Source organism: Lepidochelys kempii, chromosome 1 (genome assembly GCF_965140285.1).
Source record: "Lepidochelys kempii isolate rLepKem1 chromosome 1, rLepKem1.hap1, whole genome shotgun sequence".
NCBI classification, from domain to species: Eukaryota; Metazoa; Chordata; order Testudines; family Cheloniidae; genus Lepidochelys; species Lepidochelys kempii.
The window spans coordinates 348,135,547-348,152,103 of NC_136380.1; the positions used below are offsets into that span (position 1 = coordinate 348,135,547).

At 42.1% G+C, this 16,557-nt stretch overlaps 1 protein-coding gene across 2 annotated transcripts in view; it reads left to right on the forward strand.

Moving 5' to 3' along the window:
- The window catches only part of UBE2H (ubiquitin conjugating enzyme E2 H), a 70,044-nt gene extending 53,755 nt beyond the window's left edge, over positions 1 to 16,289 (forward strand). The window contains exons 6-8 of one of the 2 annotated variants that reach the window (XR_012156867.2): positions 3,463 to 3,591; positions 12,084 to 13,423; positions 14,273 to 16,289. Coding sequence is in view for 1 of the 2 variants with exons in the window: in XM_073328926.2 (XP_073185027.1) it covers positions 3,463 to 3,591; positions 12,084 to 12,208 (254 nt within the window). In the remaining variant the exon portion in view is untranslated. Of the gene's footprint in view, positions 1 to 3,462; positions 3,592 to 12,083 lie in introns of both variants that reach the window. The other variant, XM_073328926.2, reaches the window with a different exon arrangement.
- The last annotated feature ends 268 nt before the right edge of the window (positions 16,290 to 16,557 follow it).

A 16,557-nucleotide genomic window follows, 5' to 3' on the forward strand; every position in this document is an offset into this window, starting at 1 on the left:
ACTGCTCTTCTATGATGTGTAAAGCTGATCTCAGAGGTTTCAAAAATCTATAACTAGTATACGTTATAGACCAAATCAGGATGTACTATTGGTATGTTCCTTCACATGGGTGCTACATAGGTATCATTCTACACTAACCAACCAATTGTCAAACAATGCACTTTTTTAACTCCATTCATCTTACTCCAAACTTCCTTATTTTTTCTGGAGGATGCTTTGGAACAGTGACGAGGTAACTCCTTTTTGTTCTTTGATTTTGTTGCTGGTGTCATAGTCTGCATTAGACCTACCTTTTTTCCCCCTCCAGTTATAAGTCATTAGTCACCTTGACATTTAGACACACAGCCTTGTATTCAAGGAACACAAGAAATTTTCCTCTGAAGCAGAAATACAGGAGGATCTAATTTTGGAGGGTGAAAGCAATCTGGAAAAAAAATCTTCCTATATACTATTCTATTATGCATTTGACCTTTAAAACAAACCAATCCTGTATTAGTAGAGAAGGTCTGGACTAGCTGACCCAACAGAAATTAGATGGAAAATTCTTATGGTTGCTACCAATAAATCCACTAGATTTAAGACCATAATTTAGTAGATTCCTTTTAAGTAGTAAAGCACCAAACCCTTCTTAGCACAACAGTGCCTTCATTTTAGGCATACTGTGCACATCCAAGCAGTGCTAACAATGAAGCATTGGTTTAGTTGGGACTTGGAAGAGAGAGAACTGGAGAAGGCAGGCATTTAAAGAGGAAAGACGCTATTTTGAGCTCTTTCATTTAGGCTTTCTTGCTCTGTGGCTAACTAAATTCCCCTTTCCATTTAATCTTAAACTGGGAAGCATTAAATATATCTAGTTTTCCCAGTGGAAGGAATTAAAACTGGCAGCTGGGTTATAAAATAAGTCATGAAGCCATGTCTACACTTACCGGGGATCCACGCTGCTGTGATCAATGCAGCAGGAGTCGATTTAGCGGATCTAGTGAAGACCTGCTAAATCGACCGCAGAGCGCTCTCTGGTCGACTCCAGTACTCCACCAGAATGAGAAGAGTAAGGTAAGTCGATGGACGAGCATCTCCCGTCAGCGCAGCACGGTGAAGGCACCGCAGTAAGTCCACCTAAGCTATGTCGACTCCAGCTACATTATCACATAACTGGAGTAGTGTAACTTAGGTCGACTTGCCCCGGTAGTGTAGACAAGGCCTAAGAAACAAACCTGTTGCTAATAATGGCTTAAGTGCTAGAGTAGACGGAAGAAACTAGTTACAATACCATCGGAAAACATTTTTGCCTTTGCTTGTGCCATGCTATTTTTGTGATCCCTTTTGAGAGTAGGACTACACTTCAAGAAGCTGTTGCACTTCAGCCCACAAGTACCTGACGGTGACAACTGGCATCTCAATGCACCAGCCTTGGGAAACTTGGCCCAGAGACATTTGTGTCCTTCTTAAGAGTGTTTCTTGTAGCCTTCCTTTCTCTATCTACCTGCCCTTGAAAATAGCAGTGGCTTTTCTGTTTAATAGAAAATTAAGTTTAAAAAAAAAAACTGGCATTTTAGAGATGGTCTCTTGTATAACTTAGCTGCAGATAACTAAGGGCTGTTCTATGCACAAAGTTGCACTGGTTTAACTAAAGGTGTGATGTTGCACTGGCTTAAAACTGTGCAACTCCTGTGTGTAGGCAAACCCTAATTTCCGTCCCTGCTATGCCACGTTCACACTGAAGTGACTCAGCTAGTCAATACCCTGGAGTTTCTACATATGCAGGATGTGTTAACGCAGGAAGGAAGATTTGACAATAATTTAGTCTCTTCCCCAGTGCCGTGTCCAGGCCAGAGTTCCCACTATGCGTTTTGTAGGAGCACTTGCAGGTGGTCTGCAGAGAGCTAGCAGTTCACATGGTGCTAGCTCTCCTAGGTTATGTCTACACTGCAGTTAGACACGCACAGCTGGCCTGTGCCAGATGACTCAGGCTCATGGGGCTCAGGCGAACGGGCTGTTGAATTGCGGTGTAGATGCTCAGGCTCCAGCTGCCCAAGCTCTGGAACCCTGCCATCTCACTGGGTCCTAGAGCCTGGGCTCCAGCCTGAGCTTGAAAGTCTCCACAACAACTAAACAACCCCTTAGCCTGAGCCCCACAAGCCTGAGTCAGCTGGCACAGGCCAGCCACAAGTTCTTAATTGCAGTGTAGACCTACAATGTAAACCAGTAGGGGTAAGATCCAGGTGCAGGATAAGTTTTTAATCTCGGCTGAGAAACTGTGGGTGAGGTCTCTTCCTGCCCTCTTCCCCTCCCCCCGCCCCAAAAAGCCCTCTTTTGATTAGCAGCAGTAAGAGACATTTTTGTTCTTCTTTGTGCTGTAGCTACTCCATTAGGTTTTCTTTGCCACCAGAAAGGGGATGAAGGATGAGGGGAGCCTACATACTATCCAGATGAAAAGGGGATGCTCATAAAATAAAAGGACTGAGTATTGGAAAGGGTGAACCTGCTTTTTATTTAAAAAAAATAAAAATAAAAAATCTACATGCACCTGCTAGTCTTTGACAGCTGAAGTTAAACATTGCAAAATCACCCTCCTAACCACACACTGGGGGCTTACTCTTCCATCTGTGTGGGCGTATACAGCCCTTCTGGAGCCTGCCTGAAACATCCAAGAAGGAATGGCACAGTCTGTTGCTTCACACCCTCATCTTTGAAGTAGGGTGCGTATGTCTCTTTTGGAGGTGGGGTGTGGAGGATGGTTTCATGTGTTCACAATTACTCATCAGCACCAGAAACATGTTTCCCTGCTATGGATTATTAGTGGTAAATGCCAACTGGCAGTAAGGCATTAATGTGGATCTCTTCGCATCCTGTTAATTGTTTTGAAATGGGAGAATGAACTTGTTGGCTGCTCTTTTTATTATCATAACTGTCGAAGCTCTGTGGAAACTGTATTATGCTGAGATGTCAATTTTAACTCTAGGAACCAATTTATTTAAAGACAGTAATGAGAGAGGAAGCATGCGGAATTTACTGTGAGGCAGTTGAGAGGGAAAAGTGTCCAAAGTTTAAAGAATAAAAGAATGGTCTGGGTCTAATTCCTGCTATCTTTGCTGTATGAGCTTGGGTATATCATTTACCCTCTGCCTCCCTTTCTTTAAGTAACCGTGTTTCACGAATCTCTATAGGGATGCTGAAGAAGTTTATTTGTGTTTGTAAAGTGCTTTGAGATCTTCAGATGAAAGATGCTATAGAAGTGTAAAATATTTTGTGCCCAAAGTGTCGGAAGCTCCATTGTCACACAAATTCTCAACTATATTTGCAGTCTAGGACAGGAAAACCTATATGAATTTAAGCTTCCATAAGCTTTACACCATCTTAATGTCTGACTACAGCAATACAGTTTCACTGATGTTTAACTGGTTATCTGTGGGTTTGAGATGTAGATGTGCAATGTGATTTTTGTGTTAATTTGTATTGCAGATCTTACCAATATATTTGAGTCGTTCCTGCCCCAGTTGCTGGCCTATCCTAACCCCATAGATCCTCTAAATGGCGACGCTGCAGCCATGTATCTCCACCGACCGGAAGAATACAAACAGAAAATTAAAGGTAAGGGAGTCAATGGAATGTTGAAAAATTAATGGTATCACTTTGATCTATTGCTGTTCGGAAGAAACTTGTTCTGTTCACTATACATCTTAAATACCTTTTCGTCTGATGACCACTACGGCTCTAAAATAAATCGATTTAATTTTAGAGTGGGGATAGTCTTCTGGGAAGAGTGGATGAACCACTATCCTTTTAAATTTAAAGCTGGTGTGTAGGGGGGGAGGGATAGCTCAGTGGTTTGAGCATTGGCCTGCTAAACGCAGGGTTGTGAGTTCAATCCTTGAGGGGGCCATTTAGGGATCTGGGGCAAAAATTGGGGATTGGTCCTGCTTTGAGCAGGGGGTTGGACAAGATCTCCTGAGGTCCCTTCCAACTCTGATATTCTATGAATACAGTGTTGGGAACAGTTCTGTTTAGCCTGGATGTGGGGAATGTTTTGGCAAACTATTAGAAGTTAGAGACAGAAGGGAACTAATTTAAAGGCTGTTTCCGAAGGTCCCCAACTTTAAAAGCAAACTTCAGAAGTTTGGAGGAGTTAAGAATATTTTTCAGAGTAACAGCCGTGTTAGTCTGTATTCGCAAAAAGAAAAGGAGTACTTGTGGCACCTTAGAGACTAACCAATTTATTTGAGCATGACTCAAATAAATTGGTTAGTCTCTAAAGGTGCCACAAGTACTCCTTTTCTTTTTAAGAATATTTTTGTAGCTAAAGTAGCACAGAAATTTTTCTGGCAGTTTTTTCCCAGGGGTATTTTATTTAAAAGTAAACAACAAAAAATGTTGTGCACCGGTCATGCCATTAGCTCACCCCATTTTGTTGTGTTTGCGCGGGTGCATGTGCATAAATGTGACTGTCAGGCTTCCCTTAAAATAATGTAGGAATTGCCATGCTGGATCAGTGCCAGATACCTCCAGAGGCGGTATAGGAACTCTTCAGTAGAAAGATGTTGTATAATCTGACCCCATATAGGTCTCATCTGGGTCTCTAATAGTTAGAGATCCACATAAACCATGAAGCACACAGACAGGGAAGGTCTATTACTCAACGAGGAGGAAAGGAGAGAAAATGCAGCAATGGCTGAAATAAATGACTTTTTTTTTCAGTTTTCACAAAAAAGTTAGCAATGATTGGATGACTAACATAGTGAACATCAGTGTAACTGGGGTAGGTTCTGAGGTTAAAATAAGAAAAGAACAAGTTAAGAATTACTTAGACAAGATAGATGTCCTCAAATTGGCAGGGTCCAATGAAATACATTCTAGAATACTTAAGGAACTGTCTGAAGAGATCTGAGCCATTAGTGATGATCTCTGAGAACTTGTGGAGGACAGGAGCGATTGCAGAGCACCGGAAAAGGGCAAATAGAGTACCTATCTATAAAAAGTGAAATACGGACAACCCAGGGAATTATAGACCAGTCAACTTGACTTAAATACCTGGAAAGATAATGGAGTAAATCAAACAATCAATCTGGAAGCATCTAGAAAAAAATAAGGTGATAAATGTCAAGAACAAATCCTGTCAAACCTAATCTCCTTCTTTGAGATGGTAACAAGCCTTATGGACAGGGTAGAAACAATAATGTGATGTATCTCAGTTTTAGTAGGGCTTTTGTTACTGTCCCACATGACCTTCTCAGGAGGAAACTAGAGAAATATAGCCTAGATCAGGGGTAGGCAAACTTTTTGGCCTGAGGGCCATGTCTCGGTGGGGAAATTGTATGCAGGGCTGGGGCAGGGGGTTGGGATGCAGGAGGGAGTGTGGGAGGGGGGTGTGGTATGCAGGAAGGGGCTCAGGGGATTGGGGTGCAGGAGGGGTGAGGCAGGGGGCTCAAGACGGGGTTAGGGGGCTCAGGGCAGAGGGTTGGGGTCTGGTGTGCAGGAGGGGTTCAGGGTGTGAGTTCCAGCCTGGCGCCCCTTATCTCGAGTGGCTCTGGGGTGACAGTGGTGCTCAGCGGGGCTAAGGCAGGCTCTCTGCCGGCCCTGGCCCTGTGCCACTCCCGGAAGTGGCCAGAATGTGGCAGTGGCTCCTGGGGGTGGGGGTATGCAGGCAGTTCCACTGCGCACTGCCCTCACCTGGGGGTACCACCCCCAAAGTTCCCATTGGCCGCGGTTTCCTCTTCCCAGCCAATGGGAACTGCGGGGGGCAGTGCCTGTAGGCAAGGGCAACGCACGGAGCCCTCTGTGCTCCCCTCCACCAGGGGCCACAGGGATGTGGTGCCAGCCGCTTCCAGGAGCAGTGCAGAGCCAGGGAAGGCAAGGAGCTTGCCTTAGCCCCACTGCGCTATGGCGCTGGCAATCCCGCAGACCAGACTGAAACCTCTGGACGGGCCCCATCTGGCCCATGGTTTGTAATTTGCCCTCACCTGGTTGGAAAACCACAACTGGTTGGAAAACCCATACTCGAAGAGTAGTTATCAGTGGCTCACAATCAAGCTGGAAGGGCATATTGTGTGGGGTCCTGCAGGGATCTGTCCTGGGTCCGGTTCTATTCAATGTCTTCATAAATGATTTGGATAATGACATACTTATACAGTTTGCAGGCAATACCAAGGTGGGAGGGGTTGCAAGCTCTTTAGAGGACAGGATTAGAATTCAAAATGGTCTTGACAAACTGGAGATATCGTCTAAAATAAATAGGATGAATTCAATAAGGACAAATGCAAAGTACTCCACTTAGGAAGAAATAATCAGTTGCACAAATACAAAATGGGAAATGACTGCCTAGGAAGGAGTACTGCAGAAAAGGATCTCTGGGTAATAGTGGATAACAAACTAAATACGTGTCAACAAGAGAATACTATCACAGAAAAGGAAACGTCATTCTGGGAGAGTTGTAAGCAAAACATGAGAAGTAATTCCTCTACTCTACTCAGCACTGATAAGGCCTCAGTGGGACTATTGTGTCCAGTTCTGGGCACCTCACTTTGGGAAAGATGTGCACAAATTGGAGAAAGTCCAGAGAAGAGCAACAAAAACGATTAAAGGTCTAGAAAACATGACCTACAAGGAAAGATTGGGGGGGAAAAGGGTTTGTTTCGTCTGGAGAAGAGAAGACGACTGAAGGGGGACATAACAGTCTTCAAGTAAGTAAAAGGTTATAAAAAGGAGGGTGATAAATTGTTTAAGTTTAATCACTGAGGACAGGACAAGAAAAAATAGATTTAAGTTGCAACAAGGGAGATTTAGGTTGGACATTTGGAAAAACTTCCTCATCATAAGGGTAGTTGAGCACTGGGGACAAATTACCTAGGAAGGTTGTGGAATCTCCATCAATGGAGGTTTTTAAGAACAGGTTAGACAAACACCTGATGCAATAGATTCTAGCCACTTCTTTGCTCTGGAAAATTAAGTACTGTGAATACATAATTTATCGCCTCTTCCCTTTATCTCCTCGTTTTTTTAGTTATGAAAGCATAAAATATCTGCTTGATGTGTGTTTTGGGGATTGTTCCTAGGACTGACACCTGGTGCAAGGTTCTCAGCCTGCCATAATCCTTATGAAGTGCAAAACCCTTAAATAAAGATTCATAATGAAACCTGTAGTTGTCCATTGGTGCAACTATTGTGTATACAGCTGGAAATTTTTTGTTTAACACAAGTACAGCTTTTCACTCTTCAGATATATAAACTTGTTAATGGCCGTAGAGGTAAGAGAACCATTTTAGTCTTTCCATCCTAGAATAGAGGAAATTGGGGGTGGGGGGGAGATGTTTTTTTCCAAAGGCACAAAGAGCCAGTTAAACATTCAACTTCTATTGAAGGCAATGGGATTTGAGTGCCTAACTCCCATTTGTGCCTTTAAAAAGAGAATTGGGGCTGGCACTTGATATTGGTGCATATTTGTAGTAAATGGTTAAATACTAACAGAGCTGTGAATGGGGTATAGATATAGCTGTTCTGCATTCCTTTGGGGCTAAAATATTTGAAGCAATGTTGGGTCTGTCTTGGTATGAAATCTTGATTTCAAACCTTTACGCTAGACACTTGAAAATGTACTTCCCATGGTATCTACAGGGCCAGCAGAATGTACACTTCAGTGTCATCTTTCCTTAATGGATTGAAAAATGACTAGATCCTCCAGTGTAACATGAGTTTAACCCAAAAAGAGGGTTAATTGTTTAGACATGAAAGTTCCCTGGAAGTCGAATTTCCAGAGGTTAAAATGAATGGCCATCCTGCTGATGGCTAGGCAATGGTAAATATCTATTTGAACTAAAGTTGCCTCTCTGCTTTATAAGCTGTGCGCCTTGGGCCGGTGGAGCACTGTCTGAGGGTCCGTGAAGTGGCGGGTGGTCACATGGCTCATGTCCTTGTTTTTACCTGCTAAATGACAGGGTGACAGCTAGTGGCTGTATCTAATTGCTTTCCTAATATTATTCCCCCACATAAGCAGTAGTGGTGGTGAACTCAGGGATGCTGTGTGGTTACGAATGGGAAGAGGTGTTCACACACAACACCTCAGACAGTCTTGTGATCTGAAATTTTTGGAGAAGAGGAAGGGTGGGATCCTGTTGCTGGGGTGTGCTGAAAGGTTTATCTGGGCCAATACCACAATTTTTTTTATTGGATGTTCAATTGATAAGCAAGACGCTCACCAAAACTGGCACCCAAGAAGTTAAATGCTGCCTCTGAGCAGATCGTTCTTGTTAGTATACAAGATCCTGTTGCACAGGACCAGGGCATTTCCCTTGATCATATTATTGTATTCATGATACAGTTTCCAAAAGGGTAGGGAGCCTGACAGTCCGAATGTCTTCTCGCTGCATGCAGTGTCACTGCACATGTTCTATGCTTCCTAGTGTTTACGGAACGATGGTTATTGAGCAGTTCGTGCAAGTCCTCATGACACAAACTTCAGCAACCTCACAGGTGAACAATGCAAATTAAACCATTAGAGAGAAGCTGCTTGTCATTAGACATCAGCATGTGCCTCCATAGGCGTTTGAAAGCCCCTTTTAGCCATTTGGCTCAAGTATTTTAAATGCAGAGTGTCCCTGTAGTTCAACAGCACTTCAGAGTCTATTCTTGTATCAGGTATTAAAGCGTCTAGTGGCCTAATTCCATAGCCTCAATTCCAGAAATCTTGGCTTCTTGCAACTTAGCCAGCTGGTGCCTGTATAGACAATTAACTGTTTGAAGAGTCTGATGTACTGTGGGTATCTGTACATCATGCTAGAAATAAGCATCTGCAGAAATTTGGAGGCAGTGGGAAGAAAGATGTTGCCAAAGATTTAACATCCAGCTTAACAGTCTCTTGTACTGAACTGAAAGATGCAAGTAGCTTATCAATGTTACTTAAGAAACAAAACTAGCTTTTTAAATGCAAGTTTCTATGGTCTTGTGTGTTTGGCATCTCGCATTACAAGTGACATCCCACAGTTTCATAAGCACATCTGTCTCTTGGCATGACGTGAAACAAAGGATTGCCAATTAGCCATGATTTGGGCTGGTGGAAGGGAAAATACATTGTGCAAGACTGATCCTCCCTCCCTTCTGCCCCATGAAACTGAGTTAAGGAAAAGAGCAACACTTCCAAGTCCTTTAGATTGGAATTTCCTGATACAAATTGGAATTCATTAACATCTCCTATTGTGGGAGTTAGACATCATTAAGCGTAAAGGAATGGATGCTGCTCAAAAAAAAACCATCTTGCCTTCTGCTCATGTCCATCCTGTGAAAACTGCCAAACTGAAATCTAACCACAGAGCTGGTACAGCATAAGAAAAGTTCACCGTACCTTACTCCCAAACTAGAGGGATGGACCAGACTGAGCTCAGTTTACGTAACTGTTCACCTAGATGGTGTGCCATGTTTTCCCAGTACCTAGTTGAGAACAGAATTTGAGAGCAAGCTGTCTGAAGTTCAATCCAGACAAGACCTACAGTATGTTAATACTGCAAAGAAAAACCCACAACACCAGGTCTGAGCGTGTGTCAATTGACTCAGGCTTGTGGGGTCAGGTTGCAGGGCTAAAAATAGCCGTGTAGGCAGTCGTGTTCAGGTGGAAGGCTGGGTTTCAGGATCCTACCCCCTTGCCTGGCTTCAGAGCCCAGGCTCCAGCCCAAGAAGGAGCATCTATGCTGCTATTTTTAGCCATGCTGCCTGAGCCCCACGTCAATTGACCCAAGCTCTGAGGCTCAGTGCCACAGGTTTTTTCTTTGCAGTGAAGATCTACCCAAAGATACTGGGTTGGAGGAATTATCTGATTTTACTTTCGTCCCTGCATGTACACCCTTTTTCAAGAAGTTTGCAAATTCGGGACATGGCTGCTCTTGGAATGTCAGGTAGTGTCAGCCAAGAGCCTCCTCCATAGGTACCTGTAGTAAGGTGATTGTGACCCTCATATCTGGACATAGTCTCAATAATCCAGCTCCTAAACTGGATTACTACTGTATATTCTGCATGGGGCTACACTAGAAAATTGCACAGGCCACAATTTGCACAAAATGCATTTGCCTTCAAGAATCCTATTAAACCAGTTTTGTGACCTGTGCTGGCTCCATAATTGCTTTTGGTTGTAATGCTAGCTGTTGATCTAGATAACTAGAGCCCTGCATGGTTTGGGTCTTGGCTTTGAAACCTCATCTCTTTCTAGGAACCACTGTAGTAGCTGACATTGGCTGGGGTGCTTATGTTTAGAGCTCCTAGAATTAAATGGCTGGGAATTCCTGGGGAGAGCCCTCTGGAATTTTTTCTTTGCTCCTATCACTGCCCCTGTCTGATACTAAAGCATAGTGCAAGGCTTGTCTCTTGCAGGATAGAGAGGTGGGTTTGTTGTGGTTTTATTTTTGGGAACACAAATATTTGTATTAAAAGCAGTAAATCTTTATTCCTTTATTCTAGCCTTTTCTCCAACCTTCATCTTCTCTCATCTCTTTGCTTCTCTGGAAGTTATGCCAGTATCCTCAGTCTCTAATTCCGTAAAGCAGTGTTCTCAGACTTTTCCATAATGTGGGTTGTATCTTGACAGGGTCTCCAATTCTCCTTTCCCCTTGGTATTGTGCGCACTGTATTGCCTCCCATTCACAATGGCATTGCCACGCTGTGGTACTAACAGCAATTGCTGATTCATAAAATGAAAACGAAGTATTCAAGATACTGTATTATAGGTCGCAAAGAGTCCTGTGGCACCTTATAGACTAACAGACATATTGGGGCATATGCTTTTGTGGGAGAATACCTGCTTGTATTATAGGTCAGCAGGACAGACCAGTACAGTAGCTCTCAGCCTTCCTGCCTGATGACCAAGGATAGCCCTTGTAGAATGTCCCAGATTTTTCTTCCTTTCCAGGAGACCTGGGATCACTTCTGCTATGACTGAATTTTCACAGCCTAACCCGTTGTGCCCCTAACAGCATTGTGGGCCTGCTCTTAGCTTGGGTTTCATGACAATGTGGGTTGTTGAAGTTTTTTGGCTGACCTCTAGGTTGGATTTTCTCCTTTGATCACCTTAATATGGGATGAGTTTCCATTTTTATAGCAATTGGGTTCTGAACATGAGGCTTTTAAACTGGTGTATGTGCAGAAGTAGAAAGGGCACTGGCTGTTTCTAACTCCAAGTCTAGTGTTCAGTGTCCTAACAGTGTGTGTTATCAACATGTATGCCTCAGGACTTCCTGCATTGTCCTCCCTTTGATGCCTCTAATACTGGCTGTTGTCAGATGAGATTGACCTTTGGTCTAAACCAATATGGCAATCCCTATGTTAATTTATAAAAAGAAAAGGAGTACTTGTGGCACCTTAGAGACTAACCAATTTATCTGAGCATAAGCTTTCGTGAGCTACAGCTCACTTCATCGGATGCATACTGTGGAAACTGCAGAAGACATTATATACACAGAGACCATGAAACAATACCTCCTCCCACCCCATTCTCCTGCTGGTAATAGCTTATCTAAAGTGATCACTCTCCTTACAATGTGTATGATAATCAAGGTGGGCCATTTGATTATCATACACATTGTAAAGAGAGTGGTCACTTTGGATGGGCTATTACCAGCACGAGAGTGAGTTTGTGTGGGGGGGGGGGGGCGGAGGGTGAGAACCTGGATTTGTGCTGGAAATGGCCCAACTTGATTATCATACACATTGTAAGGAGAGTGATCACTTTAGATAAGCTATTACCAGCAGGAGAGTGGGGTGGGAGGAGGTATTGTTTCATGGTCTCTGTGTATATAATGTCTTCTGCAGTTTCCACAGTATGCATCCGATGAAGTGAGCTGTAGCTCACGAAAGCTTATGCTCAGATAAATTGGTTAGTCTCTAAGGTGCCACAAGTACTTCTTTTCTTTTTGCGAATACAGACTAACACGGCTGTTACTCTGAAACATATGTTAATTTATATAATTATTTTCTTGTCCATATATGGCACTATCCCTCAGGCTGTTATTAATTTCCTATTCAGCCATGTTCAGTACAAACCCATTTTTATAAATGGCTATGGGCATCGAACATATGCTGATTATACCCTTTTCTCTCCTCACATACAGAATACATTCAGAAATATGCAACAGAAGAAGCACTAAAAGAACAGGAAGAAGGTACCGGGGACAGCTCATCAGAGAGCTCCATGTCTGACTTCTCGGAAGATGAGGCCCAAGATATGGAATTGTAGTAGAAGAAGCAACCTGCTTTTCAGAGAGACTATTATTTCCTAACCATGAGAAGCAGACTATAATATTCATATTTAAACAAAGCAATTTTTTTTATTACTAAACAAGGTTTTTATGAATAATAGCATTGATATATATATCACCCTTTAGATCTTGATTTCTTGGTCATTTCTCAAACCCAAGGTATATAGCATATTCCCACATTCCATTTTGGTAGCAATATGCAGCCCGAATGCATGCATTCATAATTCCATTTGGCCAAGTCAACTTGTGTGCTACTGAACTGTCAGCTCAAACAGCTGCTCTGATAGGTAGGGACTTAAAGATTTCCTTTTTATCAGTGGTTCCACAGCTACCACCTTGGATGATAAGATGGAACAGCGCTTTCTCAAAGTAAAAAGTCTAGGGGATAATGTGAGAACATTTTTAGATCAGACAGTGAAATAAAAAGTTCTCCTTCAGGTCAAACTCGCTATCCTAGTTTATGTGGAGTTGCATTTAAAAAGTGCACGGAGTTATTCAGAGCATCGAAGCTTAAAAAAAATGACTTGGATTTTAAGTACACTTTTATATTGGACTTCTGCCCACCCTCTGAACTATAGGGACCTACAACCACTCATCTGTTTGCTTTTGGGACTTTGGAAAGCCTTCATCTGGACTTTACTCATTTTCTTGGTCTGGATTATGCTCTGTTCCCTTTTTTCAGGGGAAAAAACACAATGCTATATGAACAGTGCTTTAATTTACCTGGAGCACGTACAAAGGCAAACTTTGTCATGGTTTTGAAACTGCTACCCTGTAATAGCTTCAAGCTTTCTTTCTTGCTTGAAGTATGATCAAACACCTTGCAAACTCTCTCTCCATCTCCTAAAAGAGGGTTTTCTGACCAGATGGACTAGCCTTGCTGAGAGCTTCAGACCCATGAAGATTGGCCCATTGGCCATAGTCCATGAATCCGTTGGCACGTTCTTTCTCCCATTTTTGTTTTTCTGTTTTCCCTTCTGCAGCAGCTTGGTAGCCATCTGCGTGTGTGTACAACAGACCAAACTAAAGTTTAACAAAGAAAAATGCTCTAGGAATATTTGAGATTAATAAAAATAAAAACCATAAATTGGGAAAACAAGCAAATAATATTTTCAAGAGTTCTTCTGAATGAAAAATTTGATTTCTTCTGGTGTATTTCAACATACTAAGTTTTTTTTATTTTGTATTTAATGGTAAGAGAACCTAATACAGTAAACGCCTACCTGGGTTGCCAGTGATACTTGAATTTGGATAATTGTGCATTTGAAATCCTAACTAAGATGGATTTTAAATCTGAATGTTACTTGCTGTATTCTTAGGGTTTTCTGAAGGGTTTGGATAGACAGATACTTTAATATTTTTTTGGTGGAACCTGCAGGACAGTATGTGGAATTCAACCCACTCTTGAACAGAGAATTTTGAATGACAGACTGGATTGAGTAAACTCTTTTTTTCATTGTCCCACAAATGTTTTTCTTTTAGGAATGCCACCTGGGTTTGAGTTGATGGGGTTGAAAGATACAATCCTTTTTTAATCCATAAAGCACAATCAGTTTCCTTTTTTTAACTATAAAGTACAATTTTGCTTTAGCATGATTATTTTCCTTAATAAAAATAACATACAAAGGGTTTACTTATTTTATGTTAATTACGGGCATGAAGCAAAAGGTTTTTCTCTAAAAGCAGTAATGTAGGACTGTGGTTAGTTACTGTGCTGAAGTTCTCTATCTAGCATTTGTGGCTTGTTGGAAGGGTAGTATTAACTATTTAACATGTAATGGTGTACTTTAACTCTTATCTAGCACGCTGTTTTCTCATTACTTTGGGGAGGGGGGGCAGAACTGTGTTGGCACTGTTTAACTTGCTTACCTGCTGAACTAGGAGTTTGGTTGTGCTATAACCTTTAACTGTAGGTGCTAATTAGGGGTAGTCTAAGTGCTGGGTGGTGATATCAGTTTAAAAACAACAAAACAATAAAAATTTGTATTTTTTCAATATTGTATAAAAAATAGTGTTCTAATTACCTCTAATTTTTTTTCCAGGTAACTGTATTACTCTTCCCCCAGTCTATTCAATGACCAGGTTTAACACAGGGAACACTTTCATGCATCTTTCATTTGAAGAAGCCAGTTTTCTAATAAAAAGGTTTCCTGTCGTAAGCTTCCAAAAGAATTCCAATTAGAGCTGCAAGTCTAAGGTAGACTCCTGGAAAAGTAAGCACACGTTTTTCCGCAGTGATTTCTAGGTGTGAAGATGCAGCTTGGCTTCTATTAGTTGTCCAGGTTGCTCTGATTCCTCTGCACGTTACTTTGTGCATACAGGCAGCCGAAGCAAGGTATTTGTGGGTCTAGATCTCGAACTTCTCCAGCAAGATGTTTCCTTGGATATTAATGGCGTTTTACACATGAAATCTATAGCCTTGCCTGCAGCATGTTGAAAAGATAATCTTCTTGGTACGTTTCATGTTTGATCATTCTCCCCTGTAGCAGCAGGAGCAGGAAAGGAAGCCTACAGTAAATTGTCAAAATACCTGCAGTTCAAAGGAATATGGCCTAGTGTAAAACTCTTGTAGGGAATAACGTCAAATGGATTTTCCTTCTTTCTAGACTGGAACAGCTGCTTATTGCCTCATTCTACTCCTTCTTCCATCTTTCACCTCCCTCCCCATCTCAAACAAGAACAGTCTGTAAATAAACTACACACCCCTAGTCTGGAAGAGAAAAGTGGAATCGTTTTGAAGCAGGATGCCCAGTGTTGGGTTTTTTTTCAGTTCCAGTTTCTTTTGAAATGCTAATGTTCTTTTTCTGAAAGAACCACTGCCATTCTCTTCCCTGTTCAGATGACTGAATCTCAAAGCATCAGCCAGGTGGAAATTAACAAGCCTACTCCAACATGACTACGTTTGATCCACTGTATGTAGATTCGTGCTCTCAATGAATTCCTGAATATGAAAGCTTGTTAGTAACCTATTATGGTTGTTATGGAAGTAGGCTCTTCGGCTTCACATCTGATAGCTTGTTACCTTATTCTTGAGCTTTGTGTGACTTACACAAATTGAGAAATATCAAAGCTGCCCCAGATCTGCAGAAGCGTCTCAAGAAGCTACATACATTGCCAACTAGGTTAATCTTGAATTTCATCAGACGTGTTTTCGACTCTCCTTGAGGTTTCCAAGTGTATTTTCTTGGTTCATTTGACTTTCCATCATGACAATTTTAGACTTAAAAAATAATTAAGGAGGGGAGTCCTGGTGATAGCTGATCTTAAGGGAGTGGCATCTTGATGTGAACTGAGTGGAATAATGCTTTGTAAATTAACTGCTAATGTGTAAACCCTCGGTCTGAGAGGAAAAAATGGAAGTTAAATGCTGTTTGTTACCTCTGAAGTTCAAATTGGCCAACTAGGTTTATGGGAATACTAACTACATAGTCACTTCTGTAATCTCCCATATCCATGTTTGATCGCCCCCCCCCCCCCCCCGCCGCCACACACACATTATCTGCCTTCAGTGCACACAAAACAGGGAGAGGGAGTCCCTTTCTCCCCTGTAAGGGATGAAGAATGCTGTCACCTGTGCTGCAGCTGGGTTGCCCTGGCTTTGTTTGCTCCTAGCAAGACTAGTCACAGGGCACTCTAAGTGGCAGCTCTCAGGTATGCAAGGACCCCCCCGGACCTTTAATGTCAGATTTATATCACACCATGCGGGGAGCATTGAGGAGAGTGCAGGGCTGTTGGTTTGTTTTGCTTCTTTCTGCTCATCTGAATTCCGCCGGCACTTTAGCAGGAGCGTGTGCAGCATGAGAAATGGCCATTATTTTACTGACTGTATTTGATACCTGTTGTGTGATACTTGAAGAGATAAAGGGTGTTTTCCCTTCATTTGAGTCTAAGCTTTTTTCTTTTATTTTCTTTTTTCCCTTTTTTCTTGCATTGTGATGATGTAGTGGGCATGCCTGTCACCATGACAAATGCCTCTTCTCTAAGAATATAACCTCTCAAATAGTTGTGTATAATTAAAGAACTGTAAACTTTTTTAAATAAAAGATGTATATACCTTGACACTCGACTGGTACTTGATCAGTAAGGTCTCACTCTCATAGGCAGCATCTCCAGTGCCTCCCATCTGATAAACCTCCAGCCCTTGAGGTTCAACAGCAGCTGTTAACCAGACTGCCCGTTATTTTGCGTCAAAACCAGTCCAGGTTTTTTCTATAGGAGATGCTTTGGTGGAAATGTATCCCATTGCACATGCAGAGTGTCTGACTGCAGTGTCTGATGTAACTAGGTTATTATAAATCAGTTTGTTGAACATAGCTGTACTATACCA